Here is a 22230-nt window from a genome sequence, read left to right as displayed (position 1 = left end):
GAATTATGTCTTGTGATTTTTATGTGAAAGGATCAATTGAAACAATATAGGAGTGACTGATATTCCAATAGAGAAGATATATAATTTTTCTTAAAGTAATGGCTACTGTTTAAGTCTTGAATTGTGCTGTGGATATCGCTGTGTGTGCTGTGAATATGTTGCTCTGATTGGCTAATACATAAAGTGCTGATTGGCCAGTAGCCAGGCAGGAAGTATAGGCAGGACAAAGAGAGAGGAGAATTCTGGGAAGTAGGAGGCTGAGTGGCCGTCCAGGGAGCAGCATGTAATGACACACAGGTAAAGCCACAGTACATGTGGCAATATCTAGATTAACAGAAATGGGCTGAGTTTAAGTGTAAGAGCTAGTCAGTGGTAGGCCTGAGCTAATGGCTGAGCAGTTTTAAATAATATTAGCCTGTGTATGTTTATTTGGGTCTGAGTGGCTGCAGGACCGGCAGGTAAGATAGATTTGTCTTGACTACGGGCTAGGTGGGACACAGAAAAACTTTAGGTACACAATTGTAACTTATAACTAATTACATGGATATGCTGAGATTTGGAATAGCCTACATAAAATATTGGTCTTCTTTTTAAAGAACTAATCATAGAGCATTTATATTTAATGGCTGCTATCTTACTGTATTTTTCTTTTCTACACTTAATATCTATTCCAATGTAGAGCACAGTCCACTTTAAAAATATATCATCAAATGATCACCATTTTCATTGCCTTTAAGCTCTATTACATTTTCTAGGCGAGGTAATACATAACACACAGATGCCATCTATACTTGAGAACAAAAATTTCATTGATCTCAAAAATAAAATATGAGTCCCAAAATAATACTCCTTTACATTTCTGTCACTTATTTGAAAGAAAAACATAAGAAAACATGAACACTTTAAATTAACAGACCATTCCCTTATACCATCTAAAATAAACAAAAATTTTCCATTTTACATACATGTATCACCATATAAGCAATCTTGGTATAAATTGTAATTTGGATATTTTTGGTTAAGTAAATGATAGCTTAATATCTAAAAATTATAAATGTTGTATAAATGTTGTTAAATATAAATGCATATTTTCATGGAACTATTATATTCTGATAGCTAATGGATATAAAAATTTACAAGTTATGTTTAATTCCATAACTTTATTTTAACCTGTTATTGAAAATTTTATCTAAACAAAAGTAAATAGTTTTAACGGAAACATATCAAAAGAATAAATTTGGAATCTACTGTTTTGTAGGTTTAGAAACAATAGACAGTAGTAGAGAAAATACTTTGTTAAATCAAGATGGGCATATTTCTTCGTAAAATGCAAAGAAGGTTAAGTGCGTGACTATACTGACCTCAGTTGTTTAAAATAAAATACTTGCTTCAGATAAATAATGCTAATGGACAACTTTTAAAAATTTAAATCTGTTATGATAATATTTTAATATTGCAATAGGGTTCTTACTGTACACTATAAACAGAAAAAAAAGATTAATATATTAGGAAAACAATCATTATTGAAACACCAGTGAGAAAAACAAACAATTTAAAAAGCCATATTGCTAGACAGAATGCCAAATGTTTGCGATCCTAGACCTCGGGAGCCTGAGGCAGGAGGGTCATAAGTTCTAGGCCAACCTGGGCCACATTGCAAGACCCTGTACCAAAAGCAAATAAACAAACAAGCAAACAACAAGAAGTATGTACTTATGACACATGTTTTACAATGTTTTGGATACACTTTCTTCCAGTCTCCATTAAAATTAAGTTTCCAACATTAGGAGAAATGCAGGATAATATTTAAAACACATGAATACTTAGAAAGTCTATACACAACTAGGGGAAAAAATCATTTACAGTCTACAAGGTTCAAATGCATGCTGGCAAGAGTGTTACTTGGGGGCTGTCGCTAACATATTTTCCAATAAATTTGTACTCTTCTAGAGGTAGACATCGAGCCCTGATGATTGCAAAGCCAATAACATCCAAACTTAAATACTGAGCTGCTGTTCTTCACAGGAGGGGAAACTTATCAAAATCACATGCTGAAATTCCTAAAGTTCATTTTTAATTTTCTTTGGTGCAAAATACATTTGCATGACTAATTTAGTCTGCATATTTAAAAAGTGATATAAATATGCTTTAAATAAAATTACACTGAAAAAAATTTACTCTATACTTATAAAACATGACAGCAGTCTACATTTAAAAACATATGTCTTCAAGGACAATCAATTTTTTCCATATTTGGATATACAAATTCTGGAGATGGCCCGTATAGTCATCTCATAGCCTTCATTGAACTTGTAAGGAATTATTCAGCTTCCCATTAAAAAACAAAAGCAAAACAACAAACCCTCTAAATAAAGTTCAGAACAGAATTACTTCTTTTCAAGTCTTTCATTGTGTTTCTTTGCCTATTTCCCCCAGAAACTTTAAAGGCATCTGCATTAATCAAACCTTCTCTTTGTCCACAAAAGATGAAAAGAACAGGTGTAAGATGGGAACATTGCCAATGGCAGCCAGGATTTCCAATCCCAGGTAAGAACTCCCTGGGAAATTCCCTTCCTGTGGGTGTGGTGGGTGGGTCCTATGAAATGGGTGGGAATCCCAGGGAGGGATATTATTACTTCCTATTGCAGAATAGATGGAAAAGTCTGCCCCCCTGAATAAGTCTCATTACATGACTTCCTCCTGCTGGCCCTCCCATGCTATAATAAAACCTGTTCATAAAGGAAATGCTATGGCCTCTCTAGAGTGAGGACAGCCATCAAAAGGATAGAGACTTCAGTCTTAGAACTTAAAATCAAATCATGCCAATGTCAACACAAACATGACCAACGAATCCAGAACCTGGGTAAGACCTTCATTTCAGCCTGGGAAACCTGAGCAAAGGGACCAGCTAAGCAGTACCTGGTGTCCTGGTCCATGAAAGCTATACAATAAGTACATGTGTTTTCACAAGTGGCTGCAGTTTTAATAATTTGTTATGTAAAATAGAAAGCTCATACCAATAGGCATATACTGATGGTATTGTACTAAAAAACACTGTCCTAAGAGAGCTTTTACATTTTGAAAGCCATTTTAATTTTCCTAGAATCTCAAGGCTTTTGCCACTTACACATAAATTCATGTTTTATATCAGAATCTCTGTTTTTTATTGTGTGAATTTCTACATTTACTGCATAGTTTTTATTTTCATTGAGTTGTAAATAAATTAGATATGGACATACATATGTGTTTTATGTAATGCATTATATTTGTACAGAGGCATGCATTCTAGTCTCTATAAATTTCCTGCATCAGCAGAGCCAGCAGCCAGGAAAGCACAATCAGTCTCACCAACACCTATCACAATTGCCTCCAAATGCTACCTACGTGCAAGGACTTCTCATACCCATAAATTACAGCAGGAGCAGAGAAAAGAAACTGGGATTCCAAGGGCTTCCTGACAGAGAAACACCATCTTAGAAAGAGGTGAAACTCTCAGCAGTTTTGCTGAATCAATCTCCAAATGATTGCAAGGGATTTGGGGGTAGGATGAAGACTCCCAAGTTATCAAGTCCATATCACTCCCAGGAGCTGCTTTTGGAGTTTAAAAAAACGTGTCTAAGAAAGGGATAAACAGAGGATCACAGAATAAGTAATATTTAGATTGAAAGAGCTGGAATAAGAGCCAGGAAAGTACACACATACATAGCCACAGATTGGAACATTTACAAAACAAGAATGGTGAGCTCTACATTGTGAAGGTGGACATCTATTTGGAGCCCTACAGCCTTTCTAAAGGTCAACAAAACTAGCAATACATAAAATGAGTAACAGAAAAAGGCTCTAGGAATTCAGTTCAGTGCTACAAGAAAACAAAACATGGAATGCAGTAAGTACCATTACCACAGACAATGGAAGCTGACCAAAAGACAGCAGGAAATGGACAAAAATGTAACAGTATTTACACAGAAGCTGAAATCAGAAAAATGGCGTAGTACCAAAGGACAAGGTGGGCCGAGTTGTGGTGGGTTGGTGGCACACGCCTTTAATCCCAGCACTCCAGAGGCAGAGGCAGGAGGATCCCTGAGTTCGAGGCCAGCCTGGTCTACAGAGCAAGTTCCAGAATAGCTAGAGCTACACAGAGAAACCCTGTCTCAAGAATCAAAAAAACAAAGAAAGAAAACAATGTGAACCAAAAGTATAAATTCAAGATACAGCATGACAGAATACAGAAAGATGTAGAAAGAGAAAGAAAAGGCATTTTAAAATAAAAGAGAGGGAAAATAAATGAAGAGAGAAAGGAAAGATGCAAAGAAGGAAATATTACACTTTCTGAGGGAAAAAAGGAGAGAATAAAAACTATTAGGTGTTAGTTACCAGAAATATTTCATTTGTAAAAACCAGAAAACAGACAGTAATGCAGTTTTTAAAGACGGTTACTTTTATTTTATGTGTAAGGATGTTTTGTCTGCATGTATGTCTTTGGACCCCCTGGAACTAGCATTACAGATGGTTGTTAACACTGTGGGCATAAAATTGAACCCAGGTCTTCTGGAAGAACAGCCAGTGATCATAACCAGTAAGATACCTCTGCAGTCCCAAGTAATTTGAAGCTTATATTTTTTGTACTTTTGTACTTATATAACTCACTAATTAAAAGTTAAAGTTATAAAAACAAATGGCAAGGAAAGAGATAAACGTTCAAGAACAGGCTGGCTTCGGTCTTGTTCTAGAAGGCCAATGTTCACATTCACACTATAGTGAGATGCCCCACTTCTGCATGTCTCGAGTGTGAACAGCAGTCCTATGAAGCTTTAAACACCAGTCTTTTTTTTTTTTTTTTTTTTTTTTTTTTTTTTTTTTGGTTTTTCGAGACAGGGTTTCTCTGTGTAACTTTGCACCTTTCCTGGAACTCACTTTGTAGCCCAGGCTGGCCTCGAACTCACAGAGATCCGCCTGGCTCTGCCTCCCGAGTGCTGGGATTAAAGGCGTGCGACACCACCGCCCGGCAAACACCAGTCTTTAAACCTCATCATTCTTTCTTTTTTGCCCCAACTTCCTATGTCCTCCCTACTTATCTTTGTGGACTTTCATCCTTTATTAGCTTCCAAACTCTGGCGTACCTGGGCTTCACATTTAGCTAGTCTTTCAAAATTTCCTAGGCAATGATCATATCTGAAGATCTGGTATGCATGCAAACATACACACTTATACACTCAAAGTGGAGGGGATCAATAATCAAATACACCCACAGCTTGAGTCTGGATCCTGACAAATAATCCTTAGTATATACCATTCGAGGTGTATTGGTTGACTATCTATCCTGTGGTGTTTGTCTCTGGCACATTTGATTCTTCCTCACCTTTCTTATCTCTAAGATGGCAGTTTTATCCTTTTATTTGATAAAAGTTAAGTTCTGTGTATGGTGTACTAATAAAAGTAATTTCTGAACTTCTGTAACTCCCCACACCCTTTCCCTTAACTTTTATTGCACGGACAATATTACCACCATTAAAAAGACATTAATACCCCATTATTTTGTCACAATCAGTCACATTTGGCTTCATGTAACCTCAATTGTTCTCCCTGTAGTACTAATTAATGAGATTTGCCTATCAATTTAATCTTGATCTTCCTTTCTCTTGTATGAGTGTGACTCTATACCAACATAATTATACCAAATCTCTACTCATTCTATGTTTCATGGATATACCTGAGACATTCTACAAGTGAGAGATGGATAGCAGAGATTTGGGGAGAACCAGTCTTTGTCCCTAGAGAATTCAATAATTAAACCTGTGTTAATGACTCCATCTTGCCCCAAACTTAAATTTTCATGACTGTAAATGAGAGTAAGAAGATAAAAATAAGAAATTCTGAGCATATGTGATGGCCTCAAAAAAATCTACCATTTGCATAGTTGAGTGTTTCTATGTCAAAGGTTGCATGTCCCACACGATTAACAAGACATACAACTGGAATTGCTTCTAGTTTCTGTTCATCTGCAACATCTGTATAAAAATGCTAAGTTCTGTACAGTCTGCTGGTGAGCAGTTTCTCACGTAAGCACCACACATCCTTTTCTGCTATTGTAGCAACGCTGAGAAACATCCTCTAATCTCCCATGATGCTTATGATAGGCTCCTCAAATGCCTCTTTGCCCTTCATTTTTTTCCGGCTTAAATTATTCCAAATTAGTGCCATGTCATCCAAGTACTCTGCTAAAAATTTCATCTTCTCCATTTCTTACTTCAGAAAATTTTCAAGTACCACTGTGCAGTATTGAGGTCATCCATCAGGTCTCCTCAGCATTAATTCTTGTTATTCTCATGTCACATAGTTAAATGTTTAGAAACACATCCCATAGTGGCTCCCTGTGAGCTTTTTCATTACAGTCTTTTCCTTGACTATGATAATTGGTAACTTTTCATTTACTCAAACAGTGCTCCAAGATTCCACATGGTGCTTTGGGAGTAGATCTCTCACTGCTCTGACTGCCATGGGGCTACAGATTCCTCTTAGGAGATGCAGTTTTCAGATTGAACTGCATGACACCAGCTCTTCAGTGCTATGCATATTCAGCTTAATTACATAATACTTCTCTTTTGTTAATACAGTTGTAATTTGCATTGGAATAACTTTTTCATGGTTATTGAAACAAGGGAAAAAACTTTTACAAAAACTACTTGGACTCATTGGACATTAACAAAGAACAAAGTGAAGACATTTTCTCTTGAGAAACCACCTAGTTCACGTAGAGAGGAATGGTAAGTACCAATGTAGAAGACTTACTGAGAAGTCACAAGCAAAGACTTAAAGTGTTAGCTCAGTTGGAAAGTGAGAGAGGTATCTAAAACCTGAGGTTGGGCCCCGTAATTTCTACATCATGTGCATAAATAAATTACAAATCACTTGATATAATGAGTTATACATGTGAGCAGACCCTGAGTTATGACTGAAAAGTTAAAAACATTGACAACTATGACTTTAGGTTCAGCTGTGGCATGAAGCAATAATCCTTAGCATTTAGTCGAGCGGAAAGGATGGGGAGCAGAGTGATGGCTGCAGGAGGGTCCTCCTGAGTGATCGGAGGGCATTTCACAGACTTGCTGAGACAGCAGCCAAAGGGAAGGGAACAACTGAAGGGATCCTGTGCTCGGTCTGTTTCTTCCAGAACAAAAACAAGCCTCTTGGGTGAGGTGACGTACTTGCCACACCAGCCTGATCACTGGATTTCAATTCCTAGAATCCTCATATTGGTAGAAGGAGAAAAAGGGATTGAATAAAAGTGAACTGAGCTAGCGACCTGTGAGATGACGCCTAGAAAACAAGTTTTTATCCACGCCAGAGTCTCTGCAGCGAAGACACAAGTGACTGAATGGAGCAGAAATGTTATTCAAAGAAACATTTTGTAAAACATAAACATATGTGATACCTAAACCCCATGTCTTGCTATCGTAAGAAATATAACTATGTTTTTTCCAAAATATAACTATGTTTTTGCCAAAGACCTCTGCACTTAGAGGTGCACTTCAGGTGACCTGCTTAAAACAAAGAAACAAATACTATTTTGAAAGATAAAGCCACTTCAAACAAGTTAGAATTGATGTGAATGAAGTCATACTTACATTAAGAAAATAATTAGACACAGAGACCCACAACAACCAAGGTTTAAAAAATAATGCTGTAGACTGTTCTCTCCTAAGTGGAACACATACAGCACACATCTTCCTCCCACTGTCCAGAAGTCTTTGCAGGAGACAGAAAGAGTGTAAGAGCCAGAGGCTGTGAATGACTACCAAGAAAAGAGTCTCTTGACACCACAGGGCAGCTGCATGTGTGGACTCATGGTGGCTGTGACAGCATGCACAAGACCTGTGCAAGCCCAGGCTAGACCAAGTCCCAGCATGGAGAGGGGAAGTGGGCACAGAACCCCATTCCTCACCTGGGAGCTGTCTGCTGAGAAAGGGTGATTCCAGTTTATTTAAGTGACACATATCCAAGAGTATTTGGGCAACACAAACCGGTCTTGGTGGATTGTTTTGCTTTGTTTTGCATTTTTGTTATTGTTTTAATGACATGAAGTTAGGTGGATGGGGACAAGGAAGAGTTGGAGGGGTGAACATGATCAAAGTACATTGTGTCAGAGTCTCAAAGAACTAGTAAAATTTAATAGAAATTAAAAGAACAGGGAAAAAATAGAACTAACAAAGCATCTTAAAATGCTGAAAAGATTAGGAGCACAGACCTAATCCAAAATCCCCTATTCAGAGAAAGTAAGGTAGCAACGAAGATGTCATCAAATAAACAAAAACAGAGAGGCTGCATGGCTAGAAGCTATGCACAGAAAATGTCCGTATTCCGGCTGGTCATATGTCTGCTTGTAAACCGATCGCAGACTTTCTGCTGTGCGATTACATACCCTCTCCTTGCACTAGCCTGATTCACCTTCTCCTACACCTCTGTCTAAAGTTCTTCAGTCTCATCCCTTGTGTCCTTTCTCTAAGATATTTCAAGCAGTGCACTGAGATATGTTTGTGTGTTATATTTAATTTACAAGTATGGGAGCTTTAATTTTGAAAACATGCTAATTAAAATTCTTCCTACAAGGGTAGCTAGCAGCTAAAGTACCTCAGTCTGAGACAGTCTCTGGAGGCAGCAACTAAGCACTTTGATGTTGCTAATTGTATTTGCACCCGAGTATTAACTAGTGCAAAGGCTATCTGAAAGAAGTGTTAGTATAAATCAATGGCATTCTTTATTATGTGGTTGTGAGATGCATTTTATAGATACTGCTACATTTTCATAAATGGTATGTAAGTATCAAATGCCATATATAGATACATAAGCACTGATAAAAGTCAAGGAATGCATATATTCAGTTATCCTTCTCATCTAAGTGAAAAGCAGCAATTCCTGAAATCACAATATTGTTTTGCACACTGCTGAATGTAATTGTGACGTCACATGCAACAAAATATGTGCAAGATAAAGGAGAGTCAAGAGTTCACTCAGCTTGCAGGAACCAGTTATGATGATTAACCCTTGAGTCTCCTTGTTAGCGAACACTATCTTGATAAAAGGAGGATGGGATGTACAGTCATTGCTATGTCCCGCCATATTGCCTAACGTAGTTACGTTAGGTGAAAGGATGCATGGCTTTCTCACCCTGCGATTTATCTTCTATTACTCTGAAATCTGTCCCTCTGTGGTGATTCTCATCTCACCTGGCTGGAAAGAACATAATTATAAAATCAAAAGGCTTTACCTTTTTTTTTGTGAAGTACAGAATGCCATATTTTATTTATATAAATTGTATCTATCTTTGTTTATATGTATATGTTTCTTAATCTGTTTATATACATACATGTAACTATATGTTCTACTTTGGTGAATTCATAAGTAAAATATATATAAGAGCAGACAACACACTTGGATGTTATAAAATCTGTTTTAAGCAGACAAGTGAAGGAAATAAAATTGCTTGGTGAATATATGCACAAAGTTAATTAGTTTAAAGATTGAGAGCTGACAAGGGTTTGAAAGACACTGGAGATCATTTTTCTGTCTCAAGTACATTAAATAAATACAGCTCAAATGGTTTTGTCTTTCTTGAGGGAGGTAGCACAGTCTTTCCTTTAGAACGTACTTCTTACCTCTGAATGGTACCCAACTCTGATGAAGGCACAAAGTGGATCAAAGGCCCCAGTAGCACAGGTCAGAAGGTGTGTCCTGTTGTAGTGATGCAGAACCCGAACATAATTGGCACACTCGCTCTAAAGTGGAATCACAAAGGACACATGTGGTTAGAAGGAAACAAAAGTTTACCTACCTCTGATCTTTGTTGTCCCTCAGTCCTGGGAAAGGAGTTTGAATTGGGAGGAAAAAGGAGGGAGAATGGAATGAAGAAGTTGAGGACCTGGAAGAGAGTAGCTAGAGTGAGAGACACGTGTTTTAATGAGCAGTGAAATGTGAACTACTTTTCATAATTGTTATAATTCTGTAAATCATTTTTACAGTATTCTCACAAATGTATTCAATCATAATGATTTGCATCCAATATACTCCCCATGTAATTAAAGTATTCCCAGTGCTGCCATTTTTAAGAACAGGGTAAACAATGAACCAGCATACAATTAGAAAAGAGTCATGCTCCATGGGTGGAAGAAATTCTGTTATAATCTACTTTGCTGTCCATTAGCAATTCTTTTCTTTTTTTAGTGAAAAACTATGCCAACAAAGCATTGCTTTAAACTGAAGGAACTAAACATTGGTGATTTCTGACATGATCTGACATTATTTTGTAATTTACATAAGCATTTTTGAAAGTCAGAAATATTCCAGTGCTATTATGTTGTGATTTGAACTGACCTCACGTGAAGGCATTTTGTGGCATCATGGACCATTTCACTTTGGTAATTAACAAAGGTTGATTTTTCAGAATTGAATGTAAAGTGTTATTAACCATTGCTTTTCTTGACATTCATTTAAGTCAATCTGCCTGGATTTCCACTAATTCATTTGCACTTTTCCAAACTGGAATTTAGAGGAAAACAGTCTATGCTTGATAGTACAAACCTTTCATGGTAATTGATTTTAAATAATAGAGATTTTTTTTTAAATGTGGATTTGCAACTTTCTACTTCCTCTATTGCAGTGTTTTGTTTAGTCAAATGTCTCACATATCTGCTTGTAGGGTTAAAGGTCATAGGTGATAAGAAGAGAGAATGCCAGGGTTGGAGAAAGGTGTTTATTGAATTGATTTTTTGATGTTTATGTGATCTAAAGACTTTAATGTAGAACAATAAATTATATCTTGTAGTATAAAAAAGAGTCATATTCGTAAGAAAATATATGAGGTAGACAGTAGGGCATTACAGAAGTTTTTAATAGCTTGAAAGTTTTTAACATTCAAAAAAAAGTAATTCTGACAAAAGATTGCACCACAATACCAAATGCCATAATAACTTAAAGTAAACATTAAAATAGAGAATCTAAGATTTATTTAAAGAAATTTAGAAAGCTACATCCTCAGACAGAGAAGTCTTCTTTGGCACTACAGAGTTTCAATGGGCAAAATAGTGCCCATAACCTCAAAATCATAAATTCACATAAAATGTGATTTGGGGAAGAATTTTTTAAAAAAAATATATGAAACTAACCACTAGAAACAACATTTGATTGTCAAATGTTCTGAGGTTCCTGCTGCAAAAAGCTATAGTCCAAGGGTCAGTTACTTCGTCTGTAAAGGGTGGTACTTCCATGTATTTAATTTGTGTGCCAACTGGTGCAAACCCTCAGGTCTGCAGGACTGGAAAGCAAAGAAGCGGCAGGTGATGAGGCATGCGTGTGCGCTGCCTTCCATACCTGTGTTCACAAGAGCAGCTACGGCCATTTCCTGGGAGTTCTCACCGGGCAACACTAGCTTAAATTCCAGTTGACAGAGACGATATTAACTCAGTCATTGTTGCACTCACTTATAAGCCAAACATGGAGCCTGACACACAGAACTTGCCTGCTACTGTCCTCCCACTTTTCACAAATCGTGTTGATTTGCATTAATGCATAGATCCATGAGAATGAGAAAACTTACCAGAATGTCAATGAGTTTGTCATAATTAGAACTCTATTTTACTTTTAGAAAGTGTGCTCATTTGAACAAAATGATGGGTTTCCTTATACATTTTCAAGGTCATAGTAGAGTCTGACTGTAGACATGGTGAAGGTTTTCCATCTTCGGACCCTGGAAGCACTTGCTTTTTCTCTGCTGACACCACCTCTGCCATTTTCACCCTTTCTTGTCCTCTCGTGCTCTCTTGCAAGTGGCCCTCTTCCCAGACGGCCAATTTCTGCTCTCTTGCCACAGCATTTTTGAAAATTATTTCTTTTGTTTTTTTACATATAAAATAATTACATTTTACCCTCTCTTAGTCCTAAAGATATCTTTAAAATAATATACACAACAGTGATGAAATGAGCAGATTAAGATTTCTCCTTTAAGTTCTCTTACAAACTTCCTGGGTAGAGAGACCAGCAGACTGACTTTGCCATACAGTCTCACAGAATACTAAGCCCCTTGGGAACAGTGAGAACTGCATTCCTGAGTACATGGCCCAGTGTTCACAGATCCATCCATTCAGCTCCTGCGTATGTAACATTTCACTCTGTGTGGGATCCACACAGTGAATAGAATCTGACCGTGCAGACAAGGTGAAAGGTTTCTGTCCTCACATGGCTGGACGCACCTGCTTTTCCTCTATTGACATACTGTCACTTCTTAGACAGAACCAATTAGACCACATTTTGGCTCAGCTGAGCTCAGACTGACATGGGCTGAGAGTCTCTCGATTCTCAGCCTCACAGTGCAAACTAAAGCAGGAAGAGCGTTGACTCATTTCTTGGCTCTGCTCCAGTGACAACAGAGACTTGGGAGTTACTAATAATGTGCTAGTCATTTACATTTTTTTTTAGCTTAGGAGAAACAAGGATAAGTTTGCTTTCAAGGAAAGACCTACGGCCGTCTTCCGAGCCATGTATTCTATCAGAGAAGGAGGATGTAGGCCACTCATTCCATGTCTCAGGAAATCCAGAGGACAGTGTAGAGAACAGCACTTCTCATTCCTGGACCACAAGGACTCTGGGTTGAAATGGGATAGACTTTTCTTCTAATACCAGAAAAGACTCCAGAAGCATTGTTACATGAGCCAAGCCCCTGTCCTGCGTCATCTCCTAAAATTGGTGACCTCATTTTGTTTCTACAATTCTAATTACTTAACAAAAGTGAAGTGAAATCTCTTCAAGAATTTGACTTCTCTTATCTATGCCCTTCAAATAAAAAAAAAAAAAAAAAAAAAAAAAAAACAATAAAACAGAACCACCTACAATTGTGGTTTTCTCCCAAATAATCAGAAGATAAACATTAGTATAAGGAATTTATAAATCCAAGTTTAATAAAATATAATAAGATAGCAGCTCCACTGGGGATTGGAGAGGCGGCTCATCTTCATAAGTTTCAGAGGATCTGATGATCTCTTTGGGCCTCAGAGGGCATTGCATGCACGTGGTGCACAGACATACATGTAAGCAGAACTTCCACATACACAAAATAACAACACAAGAATTTTTTTTAATACATGCTCCAGAAAGGATTGTAGCCTGTTTTCTCTCAACTCTACATTAAAATTAGTTTTATAGAATAATGTATTTATGGTATATCTTCTCTCTTTATGAAAAACATTGTGTATATGTCTTTGAAGAAAAATAAAACTTTAGCAATTCAATGCTTTCGAGGTAACCAAGAATAGAATCTGTGACGTGTCTAATCTATAATGAATGGTACTTACTGTGTCTTTCCCTTTCATTATGCATTCTTCGACTTTTGCTGCTGTACTCGGCCAGTATATCTGAAATTGAAGATAATGGATCACTATGGAGACTCCACATAGAAATAAACCTCACTAAAAACCAGAAACCATTTCATTTTCTTCTGCAACCCAATTTACAATTTACAACCCATTTTGCACTACTTTTTGAGAAGATAAGTAAAACTTATCATCTTCAGATAATTATTTGTATGATTAAGAAACTTTGATATGAGCTCCCACTTCATGCTAAATCTTTTTAGTCATCCCTAGTCTTCCTGGGGTTCCTTTCACCTTTCACCTGCAGAGCCAGCCACTCTAGAACCTGTTCCTCTCCAGATTTCACCTGCTGGAACCTCTGTCTTCCAATTTTGGTGGGGAACCAGACTACTCATGGTGTCAAGACAAGCATCTCCTCAAATTCTTTGAGTCCCTTTTGCATTTTTACCACCAAGCACAGAAAATCGGTGTTCGGGACTCCTAATAATGTTTGGGCCACGGGAGAGTATGAAAGGATGGAGTACTCTTAAATGCATCACTGAGTAATAAGTCATAGACACACTACAGCTTTGAATGGCTGTACAGCAAATTTGTAGCCAGCCTTGGCTACAGGAGACCTTGTCTCAGTACTGCCTTATGCAGCAAGACTGTTTCACCCTTCATGTTTCCATGTGGATTTGCAGAATTTGTCATGATGTCTCAAGTTTGTTGGCTTATTTCTTAAAGAGAAGGCTATATAAAATATTTTCCCATTTGTTAACAGTATCTAGCACTTTGCTGAGATCAAAGCAAACAAAAAAGTTTTCCCACAATTTCTATGATATTATTTTTTAAATGGTGTTATTTATCATTATATTTCCCCAGCCTCCCCTTTTCTCTTGTTGCATAGACTATAGAACCAATTCACATGGGGCCACCAACTGCACTGATAGATATTTATTTTCCCTATTACATTGTAAACCTAATCACAGAGGTTTTGGTTGGTTACACTATGTAAGTCACAGCGCATATCATCAGTGGCCTGAAAAGGCCTTTCCTTTTAGTTATTTATTATTTCTCTGTTTCTATCCTGGCCATCCTACTTACTACATATGAGGCAATTGTTGTAACTTGTTACTAGAATCATTTTTCATGTTTGTTTATATTCTTTTAAAGTGGGAGGAATTGCTTTTGTGCACATATTTCTAATTTATGTAATCATAACTCATCATCTATTTGTTTTAACTAAGTCTATGCAAGTAAAGCAATTTGTGTGTGTGTGTGTGTGTGTGTGTGTGTGTGTGTGTGTGTGTGTGTGCCTCTAATGTCTCCTCTCAATTTCTCATGGTCCCTCCATATATTCTAATTAGAACTTGTCTGCAAAAGCATTTGGATTATCAAACTAAATATTAGACATTGCTTTTTATTTGACAGTTGGCAAACATCAAGAATGAGAATTCTTGTTTAAAAATCCAGTTTTCTGATGCCTCTAAAAGAAAATCAAAAGTCAAGCTATACTGGGTATATCTCATAAAGCAAAGCCACTGCCAACTTCATCTTTGGAGTCATGTTCCAGTACTCATTGACTGATTGCTGGCTGGCTCCCTGACGCCCGTCATCCTTCTAAGTAGTTTTTGACATCTGATGTTCATCTTTGAATCCCAAGCATGTTTAAGATTTAAGTATTCCTTTAAAAGATGATGGCCCATAAAAAGTGATTCTAGTCCAAAAGTGGAAGAGGCTCTTCCCAACAGTCACACATTACACAGCCTTATCCAGGCCGAGAATTTACAAAATGGTGGCCATGATGTTTTATTGTGTGATTAAGTTTATTATCATGTGAATGACCGTGAGGTTGAGTTTTTGCTGGGCCTTGATCTCCCAACAGTTTCTTGCTGACAGTTATTAAGCAACAGGTGTTCTTTACTTTTCAAAGTACATCATCTAAACCTTACAAGAAAGCACATGAGTTTACCATGTTGGTATACAAGAAGGAAAGACACAGGAAAAAAAAAAGTAGAACTAGAATAGAACTAGAAAGACACACAAAAGAAAAAAAGGCTAAAGCATATGCATAAAATCGTAAAATTGTTGCTCCTAGTTTTCACTCCTAGTTACTCATCAGTGGGTCATCTGGAAGGAGTCAAGACATCACATGAAAGTGTTGATAGTATGGACCCTGCAAGTGAAGTTGCAGTATTTATGACCTGAGTCAAAACATCTCCTGAAGGTGTCGATGGCATGTGTTCTGGAAGTGACACTGCAGTTGATGGTCTGGACCCTGGAAATAAAGCTACAGTATTTCTCATCTTTATTTGATCTAGTGTTTAGATTAAAAAAAAAAAAAAAAACTTATTGCCCTGAGAGGTTTTCTACAATTATTTGTAAAATCTGTTTTACCAAATTGAGAATTATGACTTTACTGTGGATTTATATCTTATTTAAATCCACGTGTTAAAGGAGGCTTTGTATACATATATTCATATGTATATATATACATATTAACAAAATAAAACTCATTTAAGGATGTCTGTAATTTCATGTCTTCATTTATTGATATGAACAAATTAGAGTACAGATCATCAATAATTCAGAATAACGCCTTTTATCCTCAACATACTTACAAGATGTGGAATCTTCAAAATGTTGCCATCTTTCGTTATTCATTTTATCTTTATCATAAAATGATGATTTCTTTATACTGTATTCTGAGAACACAATACCACACATTCTCTAATTGTTTCATGATTATTGCCACACACACTGTTTTGTTGGTAAATCTCCAAGCATTTCTACTTATCTTCTGATGAATTTTATTTCAGACTATCTTTCCAAATAGCTAGTAAAGACACACACACAAATTTGTGCAAGGAAAAGGGGAAATTTGTTCACTGATCAGGAAAACAAGGAGGAGATCCCTCCGGCCAGAGGTTGGTCATTTTTGCGGACAGCCGCCTTCTCCTCCCACTACTGACAGAAGGTCTTCTGAGCTTGTGATTCCTCAAATGTAAAACATCCACTGTCTAGCAGTGTCCGCTGAGGCTTCTATGCATCTCCCCCTGTAGAATTTAATTTGGGGCTCTTGCTGCCTGCTGTTTCTGAGTAACAAGTCTCCTTTGTCTATGGCCCAGGAGGGTAATGCCTTCTGACAGAGTCTGTGATACTGGCTAACTTGCCTTGAATATCATGTCAAACCTCAGGCCCCTAACTGCTTGGATCAAACAAAAGAGAGTTTATGGCAATAAATACCTTTTCTAGAATTTTCAGATCATGCACTGGTCCTAGAACAAACCTAAGGAGAGCAATTAATCTGAAGATGACAAATCTAATCTTGCAAGCGTGTTTTGCAGAGTGATTCTCATCAGAACTTTTCAGCTATCTTTTCACCAGGCACTGTTTCTCCTACTTTGATCCCCCATGGTGTTCTTGTTTGTACAAACACTACCATGATTTATACATTTAATTTTAGCTCTCTTATTAGAATACAAGGAACAAAGCTTGTCAATGTCAGTTGGACCCATGGTTTAGACAATCTATGTATTCAGTGTCTGATGACTGGCACCTTTATCACATTCTTTATAAAGTCAACCCAGCTAAAGAACTCAGTGTGAACTTTAAGTGACACAGTTCACAGACAGGAAAATGCCTCAATCAAGGTCAAATGGGAAGTAAAATTTCCCAGTTTTATCAGGGAGGAAATACTGAGCACAATCACGATGGCCTAAGCTTTCAAAGATTGGCAGGATCACTGTAATCAGGCAAAGAGAAATTGATCAAACCATTCTAATTGGGAAAAGGGTGATAAATTGGCCTATAAACACTACAGCAAAGTCTGATGCATGGGTGAAGAAATTTTCCTTAAAGTTCTATTGTTCTGGTTTTGCTTGGAGGGTTTTTGTTCGCATGTTTTACTAGTTTAACATGCTCAAGACTCTCGCCAGAAGTTACCTGGGGTGACAAAATAAGACAAAATGACTTCCATGAAAATAGAAAAGTTCTATTTTTGAAGTCATCATGTGTACATGTTCTGCCAAGCCAGTAAGGAAAATCATTTCCTTCATTTGTTTTGGCAATGAGGATGTGTTTTGGTTCAGCTCCACAGTTTAGCATCCAAAGAAGCCATAAAACTAAGTTATTTGTTCTGCATAAACATTTTTAAAGGCAGTTAAACAACAGGGTGTAATGTTGCTTCCAAATTCTCTGTACTAAAAAAGTCCAAGAAGCAAAAGGTTAACTACACATCATTTTATCACAATCCCTCTGCTGTGTAATTCAGTCACACCACTGCATATTAACAGCCATTTACTGTTCTTGTACATCTCAAAGGAGAAAATAAGACAAAGTATAAATTAAATTACTAAGTCATTTTTTTTTGTGCTCCCCATTGAGATTCATAATTATATCAGGATTAAGGATTTAGCAACTTGCTGTTGGTAAGATGCTCAGATTTAGTGGGCCAAAACAAATTAACAAAGATGGGATAAATTAACTGTTTTAAAATGTCCTTTTTAGTTAAAAATAAATAAAACAATTCAGCTAGCATAAATTATCTCCATAGATCATAAGCATACAGCTATGACACTATTATAATTTCATGTAATACTATCTTCAGATTTCTAGTATTCTAATGAAAAATGCTTTATAGTTTGATTTTACTTTTTATATTTTGTATCTGTATAATAACAGGAATCATTAATATAAACTTAAATTGTACATGTTATAAATATCATTAAAAGTAAGAAAGTATATTTGAATATAACGTATTAAAATAATCCTAATGGCTTATAAATGGTAGTCCTTAACCTCACACACATTATCACTCCTAGGGTTTATGCCTTTGCACTTCATTATAATGACTGTCATTATCCAAATTGTTTATAAGTCAGAATTATGATCTTTTAGACTCTAGATAAAAATTAGTACTTGAAAGACTCATTCTCCAAAGCATTTGGACTCAACCAGAACTTGCACATTACACAAACATCAATGACCTAATAAATGCCCTCCTTTATGTATGAAACTTTCCCAATTGCTATCATTAATGTGAATTACCCCTAAAATTCATATGCAAATTATATTTTAATGTTTCCTTTCCACTCAATCAAAAACTAAATTCTAAACTACAATATTCTTTTTGACCTTGAATGAATGAGGAAATTGTGTATAGTTTTCTAAATAGAATTTTCTAATGGCAGTCATATCTACAGAAATCCAAATCAAGTGACGTAATTTTAGCTCAAAATCAGCAAAATAAGCTTAAATTTAGAAACCTAGAGAACAAAATATGTTACCAAAGTTTCCTTAACTAAAGGTCCATTGCTAAATATCGGTCTATTGCTAAATAAATTATGACCTTCTTAAAATATAGTTTGTATGAAGAAAATGTCCATTTCTGATGTTTTGTAGGAAAGAAAAACAGAAGATTTTGTGCTTTAAACTAAAATTGTCGTTATCCAGAGGGTCAGTTTATTTTGCATGAATTCACAGTAATTGTCTTCTAGGCCCAGACTACAACAGGAGTTAAGGCAGGCACAGCTGATCCACTGTTACCTGGGGTTGACTGCCTACCGGAGGGGGGCTGTGGGCTCCGCCCTAAGTATTGAGAGGTAGTGAAGTTCCTTTAAGTTCTTTCCACTATCACCACCAACAAACTAGTCCTTCAGTCCTTAACACTGCTAATCGGCAGCTCAGCAAGGCCAGCAAGAACCAAAGGAAGCTACCTCCTTCCGAAAGATGCAGCCAGGAGGCCTGGTGGTACCCTGACAACCAGCGGAGGAGACAGGGCAGGGATTGCCAGGATTCGGGAGGAGTGCCCTGGGAAGAGTGGAGGCTTCTGGGGTAGACATGGTGGTTTCATGTGTAACTGCTGCTTCCTCGCTTCCCATATCCAGAGTCTTCCTTCTTGCATTTATTCAGTATGCTGCTGTTGAAGGAGACAAAACTGCACCCCGATTCTAACTACGATTTGCTCGTGTTCAGAATGCTCCAGTCACTAACACTGACTGCAGCCAAGCAGCAGTTTTCTTTGAGAGCCAGTCTCAGTCACGTGCCCACCTTCTGGGCTCGCTTTGGGCCTGCTCTCATCTGGGCCTCACCCCTCACCCCTCCACCTTCCGTAGAAAGGATGGCACATTCGAATCAGCTGCCTTAAATCATAATGATGATAAGTGATTAGATAGAGTTTACTGTGTTTGAAACATTGTATTAGACTTGTACTAACGCATCTAAACTCCTCAGAAAGGGCAAGAAAATGGTACTATGGTTAGTCTGTCTAAGACTGAAAAGTATGGATGAGGAATAAATAGGTCTCATCAATAATCTAATAAGAGGTAGACTTAAGATGGAAATCTAGACAATCTAGCTATAGAATCTGTGGATTTGTATTATATTGTCTAACATATTAAGAGTTTTCTATGAATTACTTAAAGTTTTTAACAACTGATTTGAAGTTCATTGGATCAACAAAATTCAATGTATTAATGCAAACAAAATGTCTGTCTGTTGTGTTTGAGTGCTCTGGTCAAAAAATCTAACATATCATAAACTGTCACTGTCTTCCCTGGTCGCATCTTGACACTGCCAGAGGTATGAATACATTGGATATGAATATGAAGTGTAGGGAGAAATTTTATATATATATATTTATTACTAAATAGTGAATTATAATTAAAAAATGACTGACAGGAACTATTGTAAGAACTGTTCCAACATCAAACATGAGGAACTATGAATTCCTTGTGCATGGAAACCAGTCTCAATATAGGTGTGGAGTTTCACTATGAACAACATCTAGCAAGAAGGCTAGTACCTTCAGTTCTTAAACACTTATAAAGTAAGCAAGTGAAATGTTGTCTCTCTTCCCATTTTCACTTTTCTATCAATGTTATATCTTGATATTGTCAAGTCTGGATCAGAAACATCAATGCTGCAGAACATTTCACTCAGAACATGTTTTTCTCTAGTTCAGCCAAACCTTTTCTTGGAGTCAAAGATTTTAGAATTTTAAAAAAATAGATGGAGGGTTGTTTGCCTTTTAAATTTTTCTTAAAATGCCACTGACAAAGTGATAAGATCAGAGTGAAATCTAAAAATCTGATGTCATTTGGGATATTTTAGAGACTTTTAGAAGGAATGACATACAAATTTTAGCAGAGGAGAGCTCTCAAATAAGTAAGTGGAATCATAAATTGAAAGTTTTAGAATGAAGAGAAAGCTTTAGCATGAGAACTCACTTTTATTTTTCAGTGAAAGTTAAATGTGCTCATTTATATAATAAAGACAGCAGAATGGTATTTAGTGGTTAGAGACTATTATAATGTGCTTTGGGAAGTGTAATGAATAAAATAGACTTTTCAAACAATGGCACTTCCTAAAAACTACTTAACAGAATATGCCTATTAAGTAGTAGGTTCTTGTGCATTTTGAAATTGAATGGGAAAGTTCTGTGTTATGTTTGTGTGTCCACATGTTTCTGTTTAAAATATGTTTAAAAATATTTTGAGCTACATGATAGGACTACTGTTTTCCAGGAGAGAGATAAGATCTGGACACACATTAAAATTACCTGGGTGGATTTAAGAAGTACCACTAATTCTTCGTTTCATTCCAGGGGTGGGGTCAGGAGTGGACATTATTTATAAGAGCATTATGTGCTTATAAATGTGCAGTGAAGGCAGGAATTACTGCCACGTGTGGAATCAGTATCATTTTCTTTGCCGAAAGTGCATATGTAAGAATTGAGTAAGGTGTGGGGTGGAATTATCAGAAGGCAGACAAAATTAAAGGAAATTAGAAAATTTTCACAAAAACACTTTTTTGTGAAAGTGTTTTAACAATAAATACAATGGGATTTGCAAGAGAGCAGACAATGATGCTTTCTCGGGAAGTTTTAGAATTAGCAATGTATGCACTTTAATTTCTTCAGTGTTTGTGTGTTTTAGTTACCTTTCTGTTTCTGTGATAAAACATCCTGACCAAAGCAACCTATAGAAGGAACTGTTTATTTGGGGCTGACAGTTTCAGAAGTATCAGAGTCCATCACCATGGTAGTGGGGAGCATGACAGCAGACAGGATGGAAGAGCTGAGCTCACATCTGGAGCCCCAAACAGAGAGAGAGAGAGAGAGAGAGAGAGAGAGAGAGAGAGAGAGAGAGAGAGACACAGAGAGACACAGAGAGACACAGAGAGACACAGAGAGAGACAGACAGAGAGACAGAGAGAAGGAGGAAGAGAGAGGGGGAGAGAAGGAGGGAGGGAGGGAGGGAGGAAGAGAGAGAGAGAGAGACAGAGAGAGAGAGAGACAGAGAGAGACAGAGAGACAGAGAGAAGGAGGAAGAGAGAGGGGGAGAGAAGGAGGGAGGGAGGGAGGGAGGGAGGGAGGGAGGGAGAGAGAGAGAGAGAGAGAGAGAGAGAGAGAGAGAGAGAGAGAGAGAGAGAGAGCATTCACACTTCCTCTAGCAAAGCCACACCTCCTAATCCTTTACTTCCACTAACTGGAAAGCAAATACTCAAAAACAGGAGTCTATGGAGGCCATGCTCATTAAACCACCACTGTGGTGGTATTGTGTTCCCCAAAATATTGTGTACCCTGATAAACTTATCTGGGGTCAGAGAACAGATACTTAGGCTAGAAAATGTTGGCACTCATGCCTTTAATCCTAGCATTTCAGAGGCAGAAATCCTTGTGTCCAAGGATACAGTCAAGCATGGTGACTCTTGTCTTTAATCCCAGAAAGCCAGCCTTTAATCCCAGGGAGTGATGGTAGAAAGCAGAAAGGTATATAAGGCGTGAGGACCAGAAACTAGAAGCATTTGGCTGGTTAAGCTTTTAGGTTTTGAGCAGCACAGTTCAGCTGAGAGCCATTTGGGATGAGGACACAGAAGCTTCCAGTCT

General features: G+C 37.2%; 1 protein-coding gene across 1 annotated transcript in view; it reads right to left on the bottom strand.

Moving 5' to 3' along the window:
* Sema3e (semaphorin 3E) overlaps positions 1 to 22230 on the bottom strand; it is a 249688-nt gene that overhangs the window by 86155 nt on the left and 141303 nt on the right. The window contains exons 3-4 of the mRNA XM_028862035.2: positions 13341 to 13400; positions 9654 to 9773 (exon numbers count right to left, since the gene is read on the bottom strand). Coding sequence (XP_028717868.1) covers positions 9654 to 9773; positions 13341 to 13400 — 180 coding nt within the window. The remainder of the gene's footprint in view (positions 1 to 9653; positions 9774 to 13340; positions 13401 to 22230) is intronic.

The sequence above is a fragment of the Peromyscus leucopus genome, chromosome 3, assembly GCF_004664715.2.
Source record: "Peromyscus leucopus breed LL Stock chromosome 3, UCI_PerLeu_2.1, whole genome shotgun sequence".
Lineage (NCBI taxonomy): Eukaryota > Metazoa > Chordata > Mammalia > Rodentia > Cricetidae > Peromyscus > Peromyscus leucopus.
This window is presented reverse-complemented; position numbering and strand designations above follow the sequence as displayed.